The sequence below is a fragment of the Onychostruthus taczanowskii genome, unplaced genomic scaffold, assembly GCF_017590055.1.
Source record: "Onychostruthus taczanowskii isolate IOZ18803 unplaced genomic scaffold, ASM1759005v1 scaffold380, whole genome shotgun sequence".
NCBI lineage: Eukaryota > Metazoa > Chordata > Aves > Passeriformes > Passeridae > Onychostruthus > Onychostruthus taczanowskii.
This window is the reverse complement of record NW_024501238.1, coordinates 14459-37677: the sequence shown is the minus strand read 5'-3', so window position 1 is coordinate 37677 and position 23219 is coordinate 14459. Positions and strand designations below refer to the sequence as shown.

General features: G+C 68.5%; 3 protein-coding genes across 4 annotated transcripts in view; 1 reads left to right on the top strand and 2 right to left on the bottom strand.

Annotated features, from left to right (window-relative positions):
- Positions 1 to 226: 226 nt before the first annotated feature.
- On the top strand, positions 227 to 7845 carry EXOC3L2 (exocyst complex component 3 like 2). The gene is made up of 8 exons (XM_041412229.1): positions 227 to 393; positions 1018 to 1128; positions 2412 to 2512; positions 4183 to 4302; positions 4390 to 4525; positions 5762 to 5884; positions 6881 to 7036; positions 7606 to 7845. The coding sequence occupies exons 3-8, from the start codon at positions 2469 to 2471 to the stop codon at positions 7843 to 7845; spliced, it is 819 nt and encodes a 272-aa protein (XP_041268163.1). The 5' UTR covers positions 227 to 393; positions 1018 to 1128; positions 2412 to 2468.
- A 1702-nt stretch (positions 7846 to 9547) lies between these two features.
- Positions 9548 to 20658, bottom strand: FOSB (FosB proto-oncogene, AP-1 transcription factor subunit). Of its 2 annotated transcripts, none has more exons than XM_041412231.1 (6): positions 19796 to 20658; positions 18359 to 18682; positions 17338 to 17445; positions 12435 to 12602; positions 12215 to 12304; positions 9548 to 9562 (listed from the first exon to the last, which is right to left on the bottom strand). In XM_041412231.1, exons 1-5 carry the CDS (start codon positions 19922 to 19924, stop codon positions 12239 to 12241), a joined length of 795 nt encoding a protein of 264 aa, XP_041268165.1. In that variant the 5' UTR covers positions 19925 to 20658; the 3' UTR covers positions 9548 to 9562; positions 12215 to 12238. The 2 variants fall into 2 exon arrangements, with proteins under 2 accessions (XP_041268165.1, XP_041268166.1); XM_041412232.1 differs by having other exon boundaries at positions 18359 to 18640; positions 19796 to 20657.
- A 679-nt stretch (positions 20659 to 21337) lies between these two features.
- Positions 21338 to 23219, bottom strand: part of LOC121339949 (collagen alpha-1(I) chain-like) — a 7675-nt gene continuing 5793 nt past the window's right edge. The window contains exons 6-7 of the mRNA XM_041412230.1: positions 21765 to 23204; positions 21338 to 21653 (exon numbers count right to left, since the gene is read on the bottom strand). Of these exons, the coding sequence (XP_041268164.1) occupies positions 21338 to 21653; positions 21765 to 23204 (1756 nt within the window). The remainder of the gene's footprint in view (positions 21654 to 21764; positions 23205 to 23219) is intronic.

Here is a 23219-nt window from a genome sequence, read left to right as displayed (position 1 = left end):
GCCATGCCCACCCCAGGTAAAACACCTGGGAACCCCAAAATCTGCCCGGCACCCCCCCGCCACAGAGAGCGCCACCCCTGGGACACACCTGGCACACCCAGGGCACCCCTGGTGGCACCTGTGGGACCCCCCCAGACCCCTGCGACACCCCTGGGACCCCCAAAAATCTGCCCCACCCAGTAGTGCCGGTGTCAGCCCCCTGTCCCCGGGTGTCCCCGGGTGTCCCCAGGTGTCCCCAGGTGTCCCCAGACACCCAGAGGTGCTGTCCCCCCCCCCAGGGAGGTTTTGGGGCACCCCGAGGTGGGGGCGCTGCTGCGGGCGCAGGAATTGGGGCCCCTGCTGCCCCCCGAGACCCAGCGCCAGCTCGAGAGCTCCTGCATCGCCGCCGTCAAGGTGGGGACAACGGGGACAGTGGGGACAGAGGCGACATTGGGGACACTGGGGACGAAGGGGACAGAGGGGACACTGGGGACAAAGGGGACAGCGGGGACAGAGGGGACACGGGGGACAATGGGGACAATGGGGAGAGTGGGGACAGCGGGGACACTGGGGATAATGGGGAGAGTGGGGACATTGGGGACAGCGGGGACAGTGGGGACAGAGGGGACAGGGAGGACAGAGGGGACAATGGGGAGAGTGGGGACACTGGGGACAGAGAGGACAGCGGGGACAATGGGGAGAGTGGGACATTGGGGACAGAGGGGACATTTGGGACATTAGGGACACTGGGGACAATGGGGACAGTGGGGACAGAGGGGACAGTGGGGACAATGGGGACACCAGGCTGGGGACATCGTGGGCACTGTGGTGGCACTGGGCCTGGCGCTTTGGTGACATCACAAGTGGCATCAGGACAGTCCCAGGGCAGGGGGTGGCACTGGGACTCTGTGCCCTGCTGTCCCCATGCCATGTCCCCTCGCTGTCCCCTCCCTGTCCCCTCCCTGTCCCCATTGTCCCCACGCCGTGTCCCCTCCCTGTCCCTGTCCCCTCACCGTGTCCCCTCGCTGTCCCCTCCAGGCCAAGCTGGAGGTGGCCGTGGCGCAGGAGCTGCAGCTCAGCGAGGACAGGTGGCCCGAGGATGTCACCAGCCAGGACGTGGAGGACGGGCTGGCCACGCGTGTCACCGGGGTACGGCCAGCGCAGCCTGTCCCTGTCACCCGGGGTGGCCCCTGGGGACCCCGCGGGGCCACCCACGGGGGGCCGGCGGTGGCTCGGGGGACACCGTGGTGGTGGCCGTGTCCCCACGGCCCAGGGGACATTGTGGTCGTGTCCCCAAACCTTTGGTGGCCGTGTCCCCATCGCTCTGGGGACATCGTGGCCGTGTCCCCACACCCGTGGTGGCCTTGTCCCCACAGTTCAGGGGACACCGTGGTGGTGGCCGTGCCCCCCCGGCCCAGGGGACAACGTGGTCATGGCCCCAAACCTTTGGTGGCCGTGTCCCCATCGCTCTGGGGACATCGTGGCCGTGTCCCCACACCCACGGTGGCCGTGTCCCCATGGCTCAGGGGACATCTTGGTTGTGTCCCCACACCCATGGTGGCCATGTCCCCACGGCCCAGGGGACTCCCTGGCCGTGTCCCCACACCCACGGTGGCCATGTCCCCACACCCATGGTGCCGTGTCCCCAAATCTTTGGTGGCTGTGTCCTCACGGCCCAGGGGACTCCATGGCCGTGTCCCCATGGCTCAGGGGACATGGTGGCAGTGGCCGTGTCCCCACACCCGTGGTGGCCTTGTCCCCACAGTTCAGGGGACACCGTGGTGGTGGCCGTGTCCCCATGGCCCAGGGGACATCGTGATTGTGTCCCCAAACCTTTGGTGGCCGTGTCCCCATCGCTCTGGGGACATCATGGCCGTGTCCCCACAGCCGGGGTGGCCATGTCCCCACGGCCCAGGGGACACGGTGGCAGTGTCCCCACAGCCCAGGGGACACCGTGGCAGTGGCCATGTCCCCACAACTATGGTGGCCGTGTCCCCAAATCTTTGGTGTCAGTGTCCCCAGGGGACACGGTGACAGTGCCGCGTGGCCGTGTCCCCATGGCTCAGGGGACACGGTGGCAGTGGCCGTGTCCCCACACCCACGGTGGCCGTGTCCCCAAATCTTTGGTGGCAGTGTCCCCACGGCCCAGGAGACACCGTGGCAGTGTCCCCATGGCCCAGGGGACTCCCTGGCCGTGTCCCCATGACTCAGGGGACATGGTGGCAGTGGCCGTGTCCCCACACCCATGGTGGCCGTGTCCCCAAACCTTTGGTGGCTGTGTCCCCACGGCCCAGGGGACACGGTGACAGTGTCCCCATGGCCCAGGGGACACGGTGGCAGTGTCCCCACGGCCCAGGGGACACCATGGCAGTGGCAGTGTCCCCACGGCCCAGGGGACACGGTGACACTGCCGCGTGGCCGTGTCCCCACAGCTGCTGCGGGCGCACGTGGACCGAGCCCCCCAGGTGACCCCCGAGTTCGGCCGGGAGATGGCGCACAGCCTGCTGGGCGTGCTGGTGGCCTTCCTGCACAGGTGGGACACCGGGGACACCGGGAGGGACACGGGGACACCGGGAGGGACACGGGGACACCCCGGGGACACTGGCACTGACACGGGGACACCGGGAGGGACATGGGGACACCCAGGGACACCGGGAGTGAGTGACACAGGGACACCCGGAGACACCGGGAGGGACACGGGGACACCCCGGGGACATCGGGAGGGACACGGGGACACCCCGGGGACACCGGGAGTGAGTGATACAGGGACACCCGGAGACACCGGGAGGGACATGGGGACACCCCGGGGACACTGGCACTGACACGGGGACACAGGGACCCCATGGGGGACACCGGGAGGGACACGGGGACACCCAGGGACACCGGGAGGGACACGAGGACATGGGGGCACCATGAGTGAGTGACACAGGGACACCCCAGGGACACCGGGAGGGACACGAGGACATGGGGGCACCATGAGTGAGTGACACAGGGACACCCCAGGGACACCGGGAGGGACACGAGGACACCCTGGGGACACCCGTTGGGATGCAGGGACACTGGGATGTGACACCAGGACACGGGGACACCCCGGGGACACCGGGAGTGACACAGGACAGGGCCGGAGCTGCTGCACGGGGACACAGGGGACACTAGGATGTGACACAGGGACATGGGGACACCCTGGGGACACGGGGAGGGACACGGGGACACCCTGGGGACACGGGGAGGGACACCGGGACACGGGGACACCTTGGGGACACCGGGAGTGACGCAGGACAGGGCCGAAGCTGCTGCATGGGGACATGGGGACACTGGGATGTGACACCGGGACACGGGGACACCCCGGGGACACCGGGAGTGACACCAGGACACGGGGACACCCTGGGGACACCGGGACCACGCCGGGGCCATCGGGAGGGACACGGGGACCCCCCGGGGACACCGGGAGTGAGTGATACAGGGACACCCGGAGACACCGGGAGGGACATGGGGACACCCCGGGGACACTGGCACTGACACGGGGACACAGGGACCCCATGGGGGACACCGGGAGGGACACGGGGACACCCAGGGACACCGGGAGGGACACGAGGACATGGGGGCACCATGAGTGAGTGACACAGGGACACCCCAGGGACACCGGGAGGGACACGAGGACACCCTGGGGACACCCGTTGGGATGCAGGGACACTGGGATGTGACACCGGGACACGGGGACACCCCGGGGACACCGGGAGTGACACAGGACAGGGCCGGAGCTGCTGCACGGGGACACAGGGGACACTAGGATGTGACACAGGGACATGGGGACACCCTGGGGACACCGGGAATGACACGGGACAGGGCCGGAGCTGCTGCACGGGGACATGGGGACACTGGGATGGGACACGGGGACACGGGGACACCCCGGGGACACGGGGAGGGACACCGGGACACGGGGACACCTTGGGGACACCGGGAGTGACGCAGGACAGGGCCGAAGCTGCTGCATGGGGACATGGGGACACTGGGATGTGACACCGGGACACGGGGACACCCCGGGGACACCGGGAGTGACACCAGGACACGGGGACACCCTGGGGACACCGGGAATGACACGGGACAGGGCCAGAGCTGCTGCATGGGGACACGGGGACACGCGGGGCGGCCCCGGGGCCTTGTCCCCCGGCTGCCCCCGGGGTGCCACCGCCTCGGTGACAGGGCTGTCCCCAGCTTCCAGCGGAAGGTCGAGCGCTTCCTGGAAGCCCCCGGCGACCTCCCCCCGCCCGACGCCGCCCCCGCCCGCGCCATCGCCCTGGCCAACTGCTGCCCCCCGTTCAGGTGAGGCCGCCGCGCATCCCCGCTGTCCCCGCGGTGGGGCGTCACCCCCGTGTCACCCCCGTGTCACCCCGGTGTCCCCTCGGGCAGGGCGTTCGCCGAGCGGCTGGCGCAGTTCGGGCACCCCGAGAGCGAGGAGCCGCGGCGCCAGGCCCACGCCGCGCTGGACCGCGTCACCCGCGCCTGCGGCCACCTCCTCACCCGGCGCCTGCTCGAGGACCTCAAGGTGGCACCGGGGCAAGGGGGGGACAGCTGGGGGTGTGGGGTTGGGGACAGCCGTGGGACGTGGTGGCCGTCATTGGGTGTTGGGTTGGTGACAACTGTGGTGGCCATCGCTGGGTGCTGGGTGACAATCGTGGGACATGGTGGCCACCATTGGGTGTTGGGTGACAATTGGGACATGGTGGCCATCGCTGGGTGTTGGGTTGGTGACAGTTGTGGGACGTGGTGGCCGTCATTGGGTGTTGGGTTGGTGACAACTGTGGTGGCCATCACTGGGTGCTGGGTGACAATCGTGGGACATGGTGGCCACCATTGGGTGTTGGGTTGGTGGCACGCATGGGACACGGTGGTCACCGTTGGGTGTTGCGTTGGTGACAATCATGGTGGCCACCGTCGGGTGCTGGCTTGGGTGACAATTGTGGGACATGGTGGCCACCATTGGGTGTTGGGTTGGTGGCACCTATGGGACATGGTGGCTACCATTGGTTGTTGAGTTGGATGACAATTGTGGTGGCCATCACTGGGTGTTGGGTGACAACTAGGACATGATGGCCACCATTGGGTGTTGAGTTGGTGACACCCATGGGACACGGTGGCCGCCATTGGGTGTTGGGTTGGTGACAATTGTGGGACATGGCGGCCACCATCGGGTGCTGAGCTGGTGACAACTGGGACATGGTGGCCACCATTGGGTGTTGGGTTGGTGACAATTGTGGGACATGGCGGCCACCATCGGGTGCTGAGCTGGTGACACCCGCGACATGGTGGCGACCATTGAGTGACAAGTGGGACATGGTGGCCACCATTGGGTGTTGGGTTGGTGGCACCTATGGGACATGGTGGCTACCATTGGTTGTTGAGTTGGATGACAATTGTGGTGGCCATCACTGGGTGTTGGGTGACAACTAGGACATGATGGCCACCATTGGGTGTTGAGTTGGTGACACCCATGGGACACGGTGGCCGCCATTGGGTGTTGGGTTGGTGACAATTGTGGGACATGGCGGCCACCATCGGGTGCTGAGCTGGTGACAACTGGGACATGGTGGCGACCATTGAGTGACAACTGGGACATGGTGGCCACCATTGGGTGTTGGGTTGGTGACAATTGTGGGACATGGCGGCCACCATCGGGTGCTGAGCTGGTGACACCCGCGGGACATCACGCCCGTATTTGGGTGTCCCCCCCCGGTGCCGCGGCGGCGTGGGCGCTGCGGTGACGCCCCCGTGCCGCCCCCAGCCCCACTTTGGCAAGCTGATGAAGCGCAAGTGGCTGACGAGCTCGGACGCCTTCGACGCCATCGTCATGCTCGTCACCGGCTTCGCGCAGACCCTGCGGCCGCTGCACCCCGAGCCACACCAGGTGGGAGGGGACACCTGGGGACACCTGGGGACAGCTGGGGACAGCTGAGGACACCTGGGGGACAGCTGGGGACACCTGGGGGACAGCTGGGGGACAGCTGGGGACACCTGGGGACAGCTGGGGACAGCTGGGGACAGCTGGGGGACACCTGGGGACAGCTGGGGACAGCTGAGGACACCTGGGGGACACCTGGGGACACCTGGGGACAGCTGGGGACACCTGGGGGACAGCTGAGGACACCTGGGGGACACCTGGGGGACACCGGGACAGCGGGGGTGGGGTGACAGCTGGGGAACACCGTGACATCAGGGGTGGGGTGACACCATGACATCAGGGTTTGGGTGACAGCTGGGGGACACTGTGCCCTTGTTGGGTGACAGCTATGGGACACCGTGACATTGCTGGGTGGCACCTGTAGGACGTGGTGACATCAGGGGTTGGGTGACAGCTGGGTGACACTGTGCCTTTGTGGGGTGACAGCTGTGGGACACCATGACATCAGGGATGGTGTGACACTTGGGGGACACCTTGACATTGTTGGGTGGCACCTAGAGGACACTCTGACATCGGGGTGGGTGACACCTGGGGGACACCGTGACATCATTGGGGAGTGGGGTTGGGTGGCACCTGTGGGACACTGTGCCATTGTGGGGCGACACATGTGGGACACCATGACATTGGGGGTGGGGGGACAGCTGGGGGACACCGTGACATTACTGGGTGGCACCTGTAGGACGTGGTGACATCAGGGGTTGGGTGACAGCTGTGGGACACCGTGACATCGGGGGTGGAGTGACACCTGGGGGACACCGTGACATTGTTGGGTGTCACGTTGGGTGACACCCATGGGCACGATGGCCACGGGACATTGCTGGGTGCTGTTCTGGGTGACGCCGCGGGCGCGGTGACCACAGTGCCACCATTGGGCGCTGCGCCGTCACCGGGCGCCACCCCGGGTGCCACCCCCGGTGACGGCGGTGGCGCTGCCCGTGCCAGGTGCTGGTCAGCGAGCTGCACCGCCGCGTGCTCATCGAGTACGTGCGGCCGCTGCTGCAGGGACGCCTGGTGTGCGCCTCGGCCAAGGCGCGCGCCCGCGTGGCCGCCCGCCTGGGCGACGAGGCCCGGCAGCTCCGCGAGCTCTTCACGCGCCTGGTGAGACCCCCGGCACCCCCGGACCCCCCCGGGCCTCGCTGGGGAGGGGGCTGGCACAGGTGGTGTCCAACACGCGGGTGACGTGGCTGTGGGACGTTGGTGGGTTGGGTTGGGTGACATCCATGGGACGTTGGTGGGTTGGGTGACATCCATGGGACATTGGTGGGTTGGGTGGCACCTTTGGGACATTGGGGGGTTGGGTGATACCTGTGGGACATCGGTGGGTGTTGGGTGACACTCATGGGACATCACTGAGCTGGGTGACACCCGTGGGACACGGCTGGGTGCCGGGTGACACCCATGGACGTTGCTGGGTTGGGTGACACCCATGGACATTTTTGGGTTGGGTGACACCTGTGGGACACAGCTGGGTGCTGGCTGACCCCCGTGGGGCATCACTGGTTTGGGTGACACCCATGGGACACGGCTGGGTGCCGGCTGCCCCCCGCGGCACACAGCTGGGTGCCGGCTGACCCCCGTGGGATGTCACTGGTTTGGGTGACCCCCGTGGGACACGGCTGGGTGCCAGCTGCCCCCCGCGGCGCTGAGGTGTCCCCGGGGTCCCCCAGGACTCGGCGTCGCCCTGGCTGGACTCGGTGGTGCCGCGGCTGCGGGAGCTGCTGGTGCTGGAGGACACGGCCGCGCTGCAGATGGAGGTCGGCGCCCTGGCCAGGGACTTCCCCGACGTCCGGTGGGTGCGGGGACCCCGCGGGGGTGGCAGCGGGGTGACACGGCCGGGGGTGGCACCGTGGGACCCCCATGGGGGTGACACAACCGGGGGTGGCACTGCGGGAACCCCGCAGGGGTGACACAACCGGGTGGGACATGGTGGGGACCCCCATGGGGGTGACACAACCGGGGGTGGCACTGCGGGAACCCCGCAGGGGTGACACAACCGGGTGGGACACGGTGGGACCCCCATGGGGGTGACACAACCGGGGGTGGCACCGCGGGACCCCCATGGGGGTGACACAACCGGGGGGTGACACAATCGGGTGGCACCGCGGGGGTGACACCGCGGGGGTGACACCGCGGGGGTGGCACGGCCCGGGGGTGGCACAATCAGGTGGCACCGCGGGGGTGGCACGGCCGGGGGTTACACCGTGGGGGTGGCACAATCGGGTGGCACAATCGGGTGGCACGGCGGGGGTGGCACAATGGGGTGACACAGCCGGGGGGTGACACCGCGGGGGTGGCACCGCGGGGGTGGCACCGCGGGGGTGGCACCGGACGCTGCCCGCTGGCCGCGGGCAGGGCTCGGCGGGCCCGCGGGGACCGAGCGCGGTGACCGGACGTGGCCTCGGGCCCTTCCCGGCAGCTCCCGCCCCGCTCCCCCCGCCGGGAAGCGGCCGCGGCCGAGCGCCAGCTCCCCTCCCCTTGTCCCTCCCCTTGTCCCTGTCCCTGTCCCTGTCCCTGTCCCTGTCCCGGTGTCGCTCCCGGGGGATCCGCGGCACGCGCGGCCACCCGGGGATGGGGGTGGGGGACATCCCGGTGAAACCGGGCTGGGGGCGAACTGGGACCGCTTAAACCGCGGGGCAGGGCGAGCCCCGGAGCTGGGCGAGCCCCAAAATCCTCCCTGGAGACAAAACCGCGGGGGGATTGTCGCCGCTGACCCCCGGTGTCACCCGCTGTCCCCTCTGTCCCTCTGTCCCTCTGTCCCTCCATCCCCTCTGTCCCCGCTGTCCCCCCTGTCCCCTCTGTCCCTCTGTCACCCCTGTCCCTCTGTCCCCTCTTGGGGACACGGAGATTTGGGGACAAGGAGATTTGGGGACACGGGGACTTGGGGACACGGGGGCTTGGGGACACGGAGATTTGGGGACACGGGGATTTGGGGACACGGAGATTTGGGGACAAGGGGATTTGGGGACAAGGAGATTTGGGGACACGGGGGCTTGGGGACACGAGGGTCCCTCCCGGGGTGGCCTCACTGCGGTGGGAGGGGAGGGAAGGGACACGAGTGACACGCTGGGAGCCACCGCGGGGTGGGGACGAGGGGACACGGTGGGGACAACGGGACACAGAGGGGACAAGGGGACACTGCGGGGACAACGGGACAGAGAGGGGACAAGGGGACAGAGAGGGGACAAGGGGACACAGAGGGGACAAGGGGACACTGTGGGGACAAGGGGACACTGCGGGGACAAGGCGCCACTGCGACCCTTCCCGGGGGGCTCTGGCGAGGTTGGGGACAACGCTGGGGACAACGACAGGTCCCGTAGGACAGCCGGAGGTGGCACTGCCACCCCCAGGTCCCCTCGGCCACCCCCGGCCGCTCAGCGGGACCCGGGGGGTGTCCGGGGGTGGCCCTGGGTGGGTCCCGGCTCAGAAATATCCCGGGATCCGGCCAGGAAGAGGCGACAGCTAAAAATAAAAGTGACCGCGACGGGAGCGGGGCCAGGGGTCACCGTGTCACCCCCGGGAAGCGACAGCGCCGGGGTCCCCAAACTGGGAGATTCCCCCCCAAACTGGGAAAGGGTCCCCAAACTGGGAGATTCCCCCCCCACCAAACTGGGACCCCCCCCGTTTCTCACCCCGAGCTCCCCCTGCCGCTCACCGGCGGAACTGCAGCCGAGCGGGGGGGCGTGGCTTTGGGAGGGCGTGGCCTCGTCCCACCCTTTTTTTTTTCCTCCTTGATTGGCAGGTGGGTGGGGCAACGGGGCGACGCCCCGGCTGTCCCCACGATTGTGTCCCCACAATCTCCGTGTCCCCACGACTGTGTCCCCAAGACCTCCATGTCCCTCTGTCCCTGTGTCCCCTCTGTCCCTGTGTCCCCACAATCTCCGTGTCCCCACGATGGTGTCCCCAAGACCCCCATGTCCCTCTGTCCCCGTGTCCCCTCTGTCCCCGCTGTCCCTGCCGTTCCCGTGTCCCCTCTGTCCCTGTGTCCCCCCGACCTCCGTGTCCCCACGATCGTGTCCCCAAGAGCTCCGTGTGCCCACGAGCTCAGTGTCCCCTCTGTCCCCGTGTTCCCACGATCGTGTCCCCTCTGTCCCTGTGTCCCCACGAACTCTGTGTCCCCTCTGTCCCTGTGTCCCCAAGAGCTCCGTGACCCCAAGAGCTCCGTGACCCCATTTGTCTCCATGTCCCTGCTGTCCCCGTGTCCCCGCTGTCCCCTCGAGCTCTGTGTCCCCGCTGTCCCCACGATCGTGTCCCCTCTGTCCCTGTGTCCCCACGAACTCTGTGTCCCCTCTGTCCCCTCTGTCCCCACGATCTTGTCCCCAAGAGCTCCGTGTTCCCATTTGTCCCCGTGTCCCCTCTGTCCCCGTGTCCCCGCTGTCCCCACCATTGTGTCCCCTCCGTCCCCACTGTCCCCTTGAGCTCTGTGTCCCCGCTGTCCCCTCTGTCCCCGCTGTCCCCTCGAGCTCTGTGTCCCCGCTGTCCCCACGATGATGTCCCCTCTGTCCCCGCTGTCCCCGCTGTCCCCGCTGTCCCCACCACGGTGTCCCCTCCGCCCCCTCCCCCGTGCCCCCCCGAACGGGGGGCTGGGGACACCTCGGGTGTCACAGGTGCCACCAGGGCAGGGCTGGGACATCTCCAAAGCCATGGAGATGTGGCAGGAGCCCCCTGGGCAGGGGACAGACACCTGGGAGGTGACAGGGACACCATGACAGGCTCCTTGGGGACAGGGACAGCTCCAGGGGGACAAAAGTCCTGGAGGGACACCTGGGAGGTGACAGGGACACCATGACAGGCTCCTTGGGGACAGGGACAGCTCCAGGGGGACAAAAGTCCCTGTGGACACCTCTGAGGTGACAGGGACACCATGACAGGCTCCTGGGGACAGGGACAGCTCCAGGGGGACAAAAGTCCTGGAGGGACACCTTGAAGGTGACAGGGACACCACGAGAGGCTCCTGGGGACAGGGACATCTCTAAAGGGACAAAGGTCCCTGTGGACACCTCTGAGGTGACAAGGACACCATGACAGGCTCCTGGGGACAGGGACAGCTCCAGGGGGACAGAGGTCTTCATGGACACCTCTGAGGTGACAGGGACACCATGACAGGCTCCTGGGGACAGCGACATCCCCGCCAGGTGACAGGAGCGGAGCGAACCCCTCCGAACAACCACAGCAACTCGGGACCCTCAGCCCGGCCACCTCCTCCAGGCGCCGAAACCCCCTCCCCAAAAAAAACACCAAAAAACACCAAAAAACACCTCCCGACCTCCCCCCCCCCAAAAAAAAACCCACCACAGCCTGGGGGGGAGGGGGGAAAACGCCCAAAAATCAAATCGGGGAGGGGGAAAAACCCCCAAAAATCAAATCGGGGAGGGGGAAAAACCCTCAAAAATCAAATCGGGGAGGGGGAAAAACCCTCAAAAATCAAATCGGGGAGGGGGAAAAACCCTCAAAAATCAAATCGGGGAGGGGGAAAAACCCTCAAAAATCAAATCGGGGAGGGGGAAAAACCCTCAAAAATCAAATCGGGGAGGGGGAAAAACCCTCAAAAATCAAATCGGGGAGGGGGAAAAACCCCCAAAAATCAAATCGGGGAGGGCAAAACCCAACCCAAAAATCAAATCGGGGAGGGGGAAAACTCCCAAAAATCAAATCGGGGAGGGCCAAACCCAACCCAAAAATCAAATAGGGGAGGGGGAAAACCCCCAAAAATCAAATCGGGGAGGGCAAACCCAACCCAAAATTAAATCGGGGAGGGCCAAACCCAACCCAAAATTAAATCGGGGAGGGGGAAAAACCCCCAAAAATCAAATCGGGGAGGGCAAACCCAACCCAAAATTAAAAGGGGGAAACCCCCAAAAATTTAAATGGGGGAGGGGAAAAACCCCCCAAAAATCAAATCGGGGAGGGGGGAAACCCTCAAAAATCAAATCGGGGAGGGCCAAACCCAACCCAAAATTAAATCTGGGAGAGGGAAAAACCCCCAAAAATCAAATCGGGGAGGGGGAAAACCCCCAGAAATCAAATCGGGGAGGGGGAAAACGCCCAAAAATCAAATCGGGGAGGGCAAAACTCAACCCAAAAATGAAATCGGGGAGGGCAAAACTCGACCCAAAAATTAAATCGGGGAGGGCAAAACCCGACCCAAAATTTAAATCGGGGAGGGGGAAAACCCCCAAAATTAAATTGGGGAGGGCCAAACCCGACCCAAAAATCAAATCGGGGAGGGGGAAAGACCCCCAAAAATCAAATCGGGGAGGGGGAAAAACCCCCAAAAACACAACGCGAGGAGCGAGGGAGAGTTCAAGGAGTCCGAGGACTGGTCGCTGCTGCTGCTCCGCTGGTGCGAGGCTCCACACGTGGCTCCCTCTGGGTGGGTGAACACAAACGCGGGGGTCGCGTTAGGGGGTCCGGGCGGGGGGCAGCAGCCGGGGAAAGGGCCCTGGAACGGCGCCGGGGGCAGCAGAGCCACGGTGCCCGCCTTGCCCGGGCTGCTCACCTCGGCGGGGAGGGTGGTGGCAGTGGCGGTGGTGGCGATGTCGTCGAAGGGGACCTTGCAGGCGGGGGCGTGCGCCACCAGCACGAACTCCAGGCGCTCCTTCTCCTTGCGCAGCTCGGCGATCTCCGACTCCAGCTCCGCCTTCTCCTCCTCCAGCTGCTCCGTCTCCTGCGGGGGCCGCGCCGTCAGCGGGCACGCGGCGGCGCCCGGGTGTCGCCCGGGTGTCACCGAGTGTCGCCGAGCGTCCCCCGAGTGTCCCTGTGTGTCCCTGAGTGTCCGCCAGGGGTCGCCGGGTGTCCCTGAGTGTCCCTGAGTGTCCGCCAGGGGTCGCCGGGTGTCCCTGAGTGTCCCTGAGTGTCCGCCAGGTGTCGCCGGGTGTCGCCAAGTGTCCCCCGGGTGTCCCCAGGTGTTATCGAGTGTCCCCGAGTGTCCCCCGGGTGTCCCCCGGCTGTCGCCGAGGTGGTTGTGGCACTGCCGTGTTCGTGTGGCTCCCTGTCTGTCTGTCCCCGGGTGTCCCCCGGGTGTCTCCGGGTGTTGCCGGGTGTCACCCGGGTGTCCCCGAGTGTCCCCCGGGTGTCCCCGAGGTGGTTGTGGCACTGCCGTGTTCGTGTGGCTCCCTGTCTGTCTGTCCCCGGGTGTCCCCCGGGTGTCCCCAGGTGTTATCGAGGGTCCCCGAGTGTCCCCCGGGTGTCCCCCGGGTGTCGCCCGGGGGTCGCCGAGTGTCCCTGAGTGTCCCCCGGGGGTCGCCGAGCGTCCCCGGGTGTCCCCCGGGTGTCTCCGGGTGTCCCCGAGTGTCCCCCGGGGGTCCCCGAGGGGGTTGTGGCACTGCCGTGTCTGTCCAGTTCCCTGTCTGTCCATCCCCGGGTGTCCCCGAGTGTCCCTGAGTGTCCCTGAGTGGCCCCCGGGTGTCCCCAGGTGTTATCGAGGGTCCCCGAGTGTCCCCCGGGTGTCCCCCGGGTGTCGCCCGGGGGTCGCCGAGTGTCCCTGAGTGTCCCCCGGGTGTCGCCGGGTGTCACCAAGTGTCACCCGAGTGTCCCTGAGTGTCCCTGAGTGTCCCCCGGGTGTCCCCAGGTGTTATCGAGTGTCACCGAGCGTCCCCCGAGTGTCCCTGAGTGTCCCTGAGTGTCCCTGAGTGTCCCCCGGGTGTCGCCGAGCGTCCCCGGGTGTCCCCCGGGTGTCCCTGAGTGTCCCTGAGTGTCCCCGAGTGTCGCCAGGTGTTATCGAGTGTCACCCGAGTGTCACCGAGAGTCGCCCGGGTGTCCCTGAGTGTCCCTGAGTGTCCGCCAGGTGTCGCCGGGTGTAGCCGGGTGTCACCCGGGTGTCCCTGAGTGTCGCCGAGGTGGTTGTGGCACTGCCGTGTTCGTGTGGCTCCCTGTCTGTCCATCCCTGTCTGTCCCCGAGTGTCCCCCGGGTGTCCCCGGGTGTCCCCCGGGTGTCACCCAGTGTCCCTCGAGTGTCCCCGGGGTGGTTGTGGCACTGCCGTGTCTGTCTGGCTCCCTGTCTGTCTGTCCCTGGGTGTCCCCGAGTGTCCTCCGGGTGTCCCCCAGGTGTCCCCGAGTGTCCCCGGGGTGGTTGTGGCACTGCCGTGTCTGTCTGGCTCCCTGTCTGTCTGTCCCTGGCTGTCCCCTGGGTGTCACCCGAGTGTCCCCAAGGTGGCTGTGGCACTGCCATGTCTGTCTGGCTCCCTGTCTGTCTGTCCCTGGGTGTCCCCTGGGTGTCACCGAGTGTCACCGAGGTGTTTGTGGCACTGCCGTGTCTGTCCGGTTCCCTGTCTGTCTGTCCCTGGGTGATCCCGAGTGTCCCCGAGTGTCCCCAAGGTGGCTGTGGCACTGCCATGTCTGTCTGGCTCCCTGTCTGTCTGTCCCTGAGTGTCCTCTGGGTGTCCCCAAGCCCGGGGACATCCCGCAGGCTCCTCCAGCGTCCCTGAGTGTCCGTCTGTCCCCTCCCTTGTCCCCTGTCCCCACGGATGGCACTGTCCTCGTCCTGTCCCCTCTGCTGTCCCCAAGCTTGGGGACATCTCTGGCTGTCCATCTGTCCCCACTCTCAGGGGTGCCCCTGTCCCCCTCTGGTGTCCCCAGGGATGTCATTGTCCCTTACAGGCCTGGGGACACCATCTTACTCCTCCTCTTCTTCCTCCTCCTCTTCTTCCTCCCCCTCCTCCCCAGCAGCCAAGGGGACACCGCTGTCCCCTCCCGATGTCCCCAACTCCCTGTCACTTGTCCCCACCTGATGTCCCCAACTCTGAGGACACTGCCACCATCACTGGGGACACCGCTGTCCCCATCTCCCTCCGCTGCCACCTCCACTTGCTCCCCCCTCGTCCTGCGGTCCTTGGGGACAATGCCACCCCTGGGGACAATGCCACCCCCGGGGACGATGCCATCCCTGGGGGACAATGCCACCCCCGGGGACAATGCCACTCCTGGGGGACAATGCCACCCCTGGAGAACGATGCCACCGCCGGGGGACAATGCCACCCCCGGGGGACAATGCCACCCCTGGGGGACAATGCCACCGCGGGGGGACAATGCCACCCGCCAGGGACAATGCCATCCCTGGGGGACAATGCCACCCCCGGGGACGGTGCCACCCCCAGGGACAATGCCATCCCTGGGGACAATGCCGCCCCTGGGGACAATGCCACCCCTGGAGAACGATGCCACCCCTGGGGACAATGCCACCCCTGGGGGACAATGCCATCCTCTAGGGGACAATGCCGCCCCTGGGGGACAATGCCACCCCTGGGGACGATGCCGCCCCTGGGGACGGTGCCACCCCAGGGGACAATGCCGCACGCCAGGGACGATGCCATCCCTGGGGACAATGCCACCCCCGGGGGACAATGCCACCCCTGGGGACGATGCCACCCCTGGGGGACAATGCCACTCCTGGGGGACAATGCCACCGCGGGGGGACAATGCCACGCCTGGGGACGATGCCACCGCCGGGGGACAATGCCACCCCTGGAGAACGATGCCACCCCTGGGGGACAATCCACCCCCGGGGGACACTGCCACCCCTGGGGGACAATGCCACCGCGGGGGGACAATGCCACCCGCCAGGGACAATGCCATCCCTGGGGGACAATGCCACCCCCGGGGACGGTGCCACCCCCAGGGACAATGCCATCCCTGGGGACAATGCCGCCCCTGGGGACAATGCCACCCCTGGAGAACGATGCCACCCCTGGGGACAATGCCACCCCTGGGGGACAATGCCATCCTCTAGGGGACAATGCCGCCCCCGGGGGACAATGCCACCCCTGGGGACGATGCCGCCCCTGGGGACGGTGCCACCCCAGGGGACAATGCCGCACGCCAGGGACGATGCCATCCCTGGGGACAATGCCACCCCCGGGGGACAATGCCACCCCTGGGGACGATGCCACCCCTGGGGGACAATGCCACTCCTGGGGGACAATGCCACCGCGGGGGGACAATGCCACGCCTGGGGACGATGCCACCGCCGGGGGACAATGCCACCCCTGGAGAACGATGCCACCCCTGGGGGACAATGCCACCCCTAGGGACAATGCCACCCCGGGGGACGGTGCCACCCCTGGAGAACGATGCCATCCCCTGGGGACAATGCCATCCTCTAGGGGACGATGCCACCCCTGGGGGACAATGCCATCCTCTAGGGGACAATGCCGCCCCTGGGGGACAATGCCACCCCTGGGGACGATGCCGCCCCTGGGGACGGTGCCACCCCAGGGGACAATGCCGCACGCCAGGGACGATGCCATCCCTGGGGACAATGCCACCCCCGGGGGACGATGCCACCCCTGGGGGACAATGCCATCCTCTAGGGGACGATGCCACCCCTGGGGGACAATGCCATCCTCTAGGGGACGATGCCACCCCTGGGGGACAATGCCATCCTCTAGGGGACAATGCCCCCCCGGGGGGACAATGCCACCCCCGGGGACAATGCCACCACCGGGGGCCGATGCCACCCCTGGGGGACAATGCCATCCTCTAGGGGACAATGCCCCCCCGGGGGGACAATGCCACCCCCGGGGACAATGCCACCACCGGGGGCCGATGCCACCCCTGGGGGACAATGCCATCCTCTAGGGGACAATGCCCCCCCGGGGGGACAATGCCACCCCCGGGGACAATGCCACCACCGGGGGCCGATGCCACCCCTGGGGGACAATGCCATCCCTCTCTGCCAATGTCCCCAACCCCCAGGACACTGCCACCATCACTGGGGACACCGCTGTCCCCATCTCCCTCCGCTGCCACCTCCGCTTGCTCCCCCCTCGTCCCGCGGTCCTTGGGGACAATGCCACCGCGGGGGGACAATGCCACCCCTGGGGACGATGCCATCCCTGGGGACAATGCCATCCCTGGGGACGATGCCATCCCTGGGGACAATGCCATCCCTGGGGGACAATGCCATCCCGGGGGGACAATGCGACCTCTGGGGACAATGCCACCCCTGGGGACAATGCCACCCCTGGGGACAATGCCACCCCTGGGGGACGATGCCGCCCCTGGGGACAATGCCACCCCTGGGGACAATGCCACAGCGGGGGGACAATGCCGCCCCTGGGGACAATGCCGCCCCTGGGGACGATGCCGCCCCTGGGGACGATGCCACCCCGGGGGACAACGCCACCGCCAGGGGACAATGCCACCCCCGGGGACGGTGCCACCCCCGGGGACGATGCCATCCCTGGGGGACAATGCCACCCCGGGGGACGATGCCATCCCTGGGGACGATGCCACCCCGGGGGACAATGCCACCCCTGGGGACGGTCCGACCCCTCGGGGACAATGCCACCGTCTGGGGACAATGCCACCCCTGGGGACAATGCCACCCCTGGGGACGGTCCCACCCCCGGGGACGGTGCCACCCCCGGGGACGGTGCCACCGCCGGTGTCGCGGTGTCACTCACCGCCTGCAGCCGGTCCGTCAGCTCGCGCCGCCGGTTGCGACATTTGGCCGCCGCCAGCTTGTTCCGCTCCCGCCGCACGCGGCGCTTCTCCTCTTCCTCGGGCGTCAGCTGCGGGGACAAGGGACACCCGCGTCACCCGCTGCCACCGCCTGCCACCCCCCGACAGCCCCCGGCCCCCAAACCCCGCTGCCTGCGTCCCCAAATGCCACCGCGCTGCCGGTGAGGTCACCGAGAGTGGTGTCCCCAAGGTGCCACCGCCTGGGGTGGCCCTGAGGCTCCTGTCACTCGTGGTGTCCCCAAGGTGCCACCGCTTGGGGTGGCCCTGAGGCTTCTGTCACTCGTGGTGTCCCCAAGGTGCCACCGCGCGGGGTGGCCCTCAAAATGTCACCACTTATGGTGTCCCCAAGGTGCCACCGCGCGGGGTGGCCCTCAAAATGTCACCACTTATGGTGTCCCCAAGGTGCCACCGCGCGGGGTGGCCCTCAAAATGTCACCACTCAATGTGTCCCCAAGGTGCCACCGCCTGGGGTGGCCCTGAGGCTCCTGTCACTCGTGGTGTCCCCAAGGTGCCACCGCTCGGGGTGGCCCTCAATCTCCTGCCACTTCCACGCCCCCTAAACTCCCCCTGCCATGTCCCCAAAGTGCCACCACCCTCTGTCCCCTCTGTCCCTCTGTCCTCTCATCCCCTCTATCCCCCCTGTCCATCTGTCCCCTCTGTGTCCCCCTGTCCATCTGTCCCCTCTGTGTCCCCTCTATCTCCTCTCTCCCCTCTGCCCCTTTGTGCCCTCTGCCTGCTCCGTCCCCTCTGTCCCCTGTCCCCCTTTGTCCCCCTGTCCCTTCTATCCCCTCTGTCCCTTTGTCCCCCTGTCCCCTCATCCTTTCATCCCCTCTGTGCCCCCCCTGTCCCCCACTGTCCCCTCTGTCCCCTCATCCCCACTGTCCTTTCCGATCTTGCTGCCTTCCCCCCCTCTGTCCCCCTGTCCCCCCTCTGTCCCCATGTCCCCCCCGTGTCCCCTCTCACCGTCTCCTCCCGGCCGCGCCGGGGCCGTGCCCGGGGGGCTCTGCCGGGGGTCGCCGCCGGGGGTCCCGCGAAGCCCCCGCCCATGGCGGGGGGGGTGGAGTAGCTGGGCCCGGGGAGGTCGTAGGGGTCCAGGGCGGGGGGAGGGGGCTGCGCCATGGGCGCCCCCGGCGCCACCGAGGAGATGAGGGTGGGCTGCACCAGCCACTGCAGGTCCTGGCTGGTGGTGATGGCCGTCACCGTGGGCACGAAGGAGCCGGGCATGTCCCCCAGGCCGCCGCACTCCTGGGGACACGGGACACGGGTCAGGGGACACGGGTGACACGGCTGGGGACATGGGGGGACATGGGACACGGGTCAGGGGACACGGGTGACACCAATGGGGACACCCCTGTCACCTCCCCCGGTGACACCACGCTGTGTCCCCCAGGGCACTGCACTCCTGGGGACACGGGGGGACACGGGTCAGAGGGGTGACACCGATGGGGACATGGGGGGACATGGGGGGACATGGGACACGGGTCAGGGGACACGGGTGACACCGCTGGGGACATCCCTGTCACCTCCCCCGGGTCACGAGTGTGACACCGATAGGGACACGGCTGGGGACACCCCTGTCACCTCCCCCGGGTCAGGAGTGTGACACCGATGGGGACACAGGGACACGGGTCAGAGAGGTGACACCGCTGGGGACACCCCTGTCACCTCCCCCGGGTCATGAGTGTGACACCGTGCTGTGTCCCCCAGGCCGCCGCACTCCTGGGGACACGGGGGGACACGGCTGGGGACACCCCTGTCACCTCCCCGGTCACAAGTGTGACACCGCGCTGTGTCCCCCAGGGCGCCGCACTCCTGGGGACACGGGGGGACACGGGTCAGGGGACACGGGTGACACCGATGGGGACACCCCTGTCACCTCCCCCGGGTCACAAGTGTGACACCGATAGGGACAGCCCTGGGGACGCCCCTGTCACCTCCTGGCTCCCTGTCACCCACGGTGACACTCTCGTGTCCCTGTCACCCCCTAGTGACACCCTGGTGTCGCTGTCACCCAGCGGAGACACCCAGGGTCCCTGTCACCCAAAGGTGACACTCTCCTGTCCCTGTCACCCACGGGTGACACCCGGCTCCGTGTCATCCCTAGTGACACCCGGGGTCCCTGTCACCCAAAGGTGACACTCTCCTGTCCCTGTCACCCACGGGTGACACTCTCAGGTCCCTGTCACCCAAAGGTGACACTCTCCTGTCCCTGTCACCCACGGGTGACACTCTCAGGTCCCTGTCACCCAAAGGTGACACTCTCCTGTCCCTGTCACCCACGGGTGACACCCGGCTCCGTGTCACCCCCTAGTGACACCCGGGGTCCTTGTCACAACGGGTGACACCCTGGGGTCCCTGTCAGCCGGTTCCACCGGGTCCCCGCGCCCCCCCCGCTCTCACCTGAGCGGCCCCGGCGGCGGCCCCGGGGCTCCCGAAGGAGTCGAGCGGCGACAGGTACTGCGACTCGGCCGAGGGCGACGAGCTGCACCGGGAGCCCGAGTCGTAATCCCCGGGGAAACCCTGGAACATGGCCCCGGGGCCGCGGGGGCCGCCCCGCCGCCGCCGCCGCCACAAGGCTGCGGGGTCACGCCGCCGCCACCGGCATGGCGGGGGGCTCGGGGCTGGGCTCCGCCGCTCGGTGTGGGGCTCCGGTAAGGCGCGGTGGGGCTCCGGTTGGTCGGTGGGAGCGGCGGTGAGGTGTGGGAGCCGCCGGTGTGGCGGCGCCGCGTTCCGGTAAGGTCCCGGTGAGCGCTCGGCGGGTCCGGTGTATCCGTGCCGGGCTCCGGTGCGGTTCGCTTCTCCGCTACCGCGCTCCGGTTGTGCTCGCCGAGCTCCGGTGCATCCGTGCCGTGCTCCGGTTCTCCGGTTCCGAAGGCGCGCTGAGAGCCCTTAAACCCCTCCCGGTGCGTCCGTTCCAGGCTCCGGTTGATCGGTACCGAGTCCCGTGCCGCCGCTCCAAACTTCTCCGCTACCAATCCCCGCTTCTCCGGTAAATCCGAGCCGCGTTCCCCCCCCGAAGCTCCGGTAAATCCCTCTCCGAGCTCCGGTAGCTCCGCCGCCGCCGCTCGCCCGGTGTCCGGTTTTATGAATGAACGGCTCGCGGTGGCCCCGCCGCTTTATACGGCGGGGCCACGCCCCCCTGCGCTGACGTCACGGCAGCCGCCGCTGCTGCCCCGGGACCCCCGGGAGCCCCCCGAGGTGTGGCGGAGCTCGGAGCCGCCGCGGCCGCGCTCGGTGTCGCCGTTTGAGGCTCCCGGAGCCGCCGCCGCCGTTAAGAGGAGCCGGGAGGAGGCGAGAACGGGGGGGATCCCCCCGGGCCACGCCCCCCCGGAGTTCCTGTGACGCAATTAGCCATATATGGGCTTGTCTGGAGTGTTTGTTTGGTATCCTAGCAATGACGTCACAGGGATTCCCTCCGCCGCCGCCGCCGCCGCCGCCGCCGCCGCCGCCCGGGCGCGTATTAATAGAAACGGGAGCGGCCGCCGTTCTAGAAAGGGCCCGAAGCGGCACCGGGACACCGGGAACGCCCCCGGGAGACCCCCCCGGGAGACCCCCCCCGGGCCCCCTCCTCACACCGGGGGTCCCCGGGACCCCCCGCCCGCTGAGCTCCCGGTGAGCTCCCGGTGAGCTGCCGGGATTTCTGTCCGGGATCCCCCGGTGATGTCCCCGCTTCCATCACCGGGACCCCCCGAGGAACCCCCGGGAGACCCCCGGGACCCCCGGGACCCCTCCTCACACCGGGGACCCCCCCCCCCCCCCGGTGCTGGAGCTGGCCCCGTAATGGGGCGACCGGTACCGGACCCCCGCCCACTCCTCCCCAAACCGGGGAGTCCCGGGACCGGGGCAGAGCGACCCCCGCCCACCTGGTGTGTCACCGGACGGGGCAGAGCGACCCCCGGGGGTCCCGGGGACCGGGGCAGAGCGACCCCCGCCCACCCGGTGTCACCGGGAGCGGGCTCCGGAGCTCCGGGGGTCCCGTGGGTGGCGCAGCGGGGCTGGGGGCGGTGCCGGTCCCCGCCCCCGCTCGCCCGCGCTCCCCGGGGGTCCCGGTTCGGGGGGTCCCGAGGGTCCCGGTGCCTCGGCGGCAGCGGGGGCTGACGGCAGCGGCGGCGACCGGCGCTGAGTCACGGCGGGAGCGGCGGGGGGCGGCGGTTCCCACGCCCCGGGCTCATCCGTCCGTCCGTCCGTCCGTCCGGTGCCGCGGCCCCGCCCCCTCCGGTGGCCCCGGTCCCGGCAGGTCCCGGGGGTCCCGGTGTCCCTGTCCCCGGGGGTCCCGTTCCGGGGGTCCCGGGGGTCTCGGTCCCGGTGTCCCGGTGTCCCTCTCCCGTTCCCGGGGGTCCCGAGGGTCCCAGCCCCGTTCCCGGTGTACCGGGAGTCCCACTCGGCTCTCGGGGGTCCCAGCCCCATTCCGGGGGTCCCAGCCCCGTTGCGGGGGTCCCGCTCGGGCTCTCGGGGGTCCCGGGGGTCCCTGTCCCCTTCCCGGGGGTCCCTGTCGGTTCTCGGAGGTCCCCGCCCGGTTTCCAGTGTCCCGGGGGTCCCGCTCGGGCTCTCGGGGGTCCCTCTCCCGTTCCCGGGAGTCCCGGTTGGTTCTCGGGGTTTCCCCTCCCGGTTTCCGGTGTCCCGGGGGTCCCTGTCCCGTCCCGAGGGTCCCAGCCTGGTTCCGGGGGTCCCAGCCCGGTTCCCGGGGGTCCCTGTCCTGTTCCGGGGGTCCCGGTCAGTTCTCGGGGGTCCCAGCCCCGTTCCGGGGGTCCCAGCCTGGTTGCCGGTTCCCGGGGGTCCCGTTCCCGTTCCAGGGGTCCCGGGGGTCCCAGCCCCGTTCCGGGGGTCCCGTTCGGTCTCTCGGGGGTCTCGGGGGTCCCTCTTAGCTCTCGGGGGTCTCAGCCCCGTTCCGGGGGTCCCATTTCGACTCTCGGGGGTCTCCCCGCCACGGGGGTCCCTCTCGGAGTCCCGGGGGTTCCGGGGGTCCCGGCCCGGTTCCCGGGGGTCCCGTTCGGTCTCGCGGGGGTCCCGCTCGTTCTCTGGGGTCTCTCCGCCCCTTTCGGGGTCCCGGGGGTCCCGGCCCCGTTCCCGGGGTCCCTCTCGGTGTCCCGGGGTCCCGGGGGTCCCGGCCCCGTTCCGGGGGTCCCGTTTGGACTCCCGGGGTCTCCCCGCCCCGTTCGGGGTCCCGGGGGTCCCTCTCGGTCTCCCGGGGGTCCCGGGGCTCCCGGCCTCGTTCCCGGGGGTCCCTCTCGGTGTCTCCGGGATTTCCCCATCCCTCTCGGTCCCGGGGTCCCTCTCGGTGTCCCGGGGGTCCCGGCCCCGTTTCTGGGGGTCCCGTTTGGACTCCCGGCGATCTCCCCGCCCCGTTCGGGGTCCCGGCGGTCCGTCTCGGTCTCCGGGGTCCCAGCCCGGTTCCCGGGGTCCCTCTCGGTCCCGGGGGTCCCTGTCGGTTCCCGGGGTCCCTCTCGGTTCCCGGGGTCCCTCTCGGTGTCCCGAGGGTCCCAGCCCGGTTCCCGGGGGTCCCTCTCGGTCCCGGGGGTCCCGGTCGGTTCCCGAGGTCCCTCTCGGTCCCGGGACTCTCGGCCCCGTTCCCGGGGTCCCTCTCGCTCCCGGGGGTCCCGGCCCGGTTCCCGGGGGTCCCTCTCGGTCCCGGGGTCCCAGCCCCGTTCCGGGGGGTCCCTCTCGGTCCCGGGGGTCCCGGCCTGGTTCCCGGGATCCCGGTCTGTTCCCGGGGTCCCTCTCGGTGTCCCGGGGACCTCGGGGGTCCCAGCCCGGTTCCCGGGGGGTCCCTCTCGGTCCCGGGGTCCCAGCCCCGTCCCCGGGGGTCCCTCTCGGTTCCCGGGGG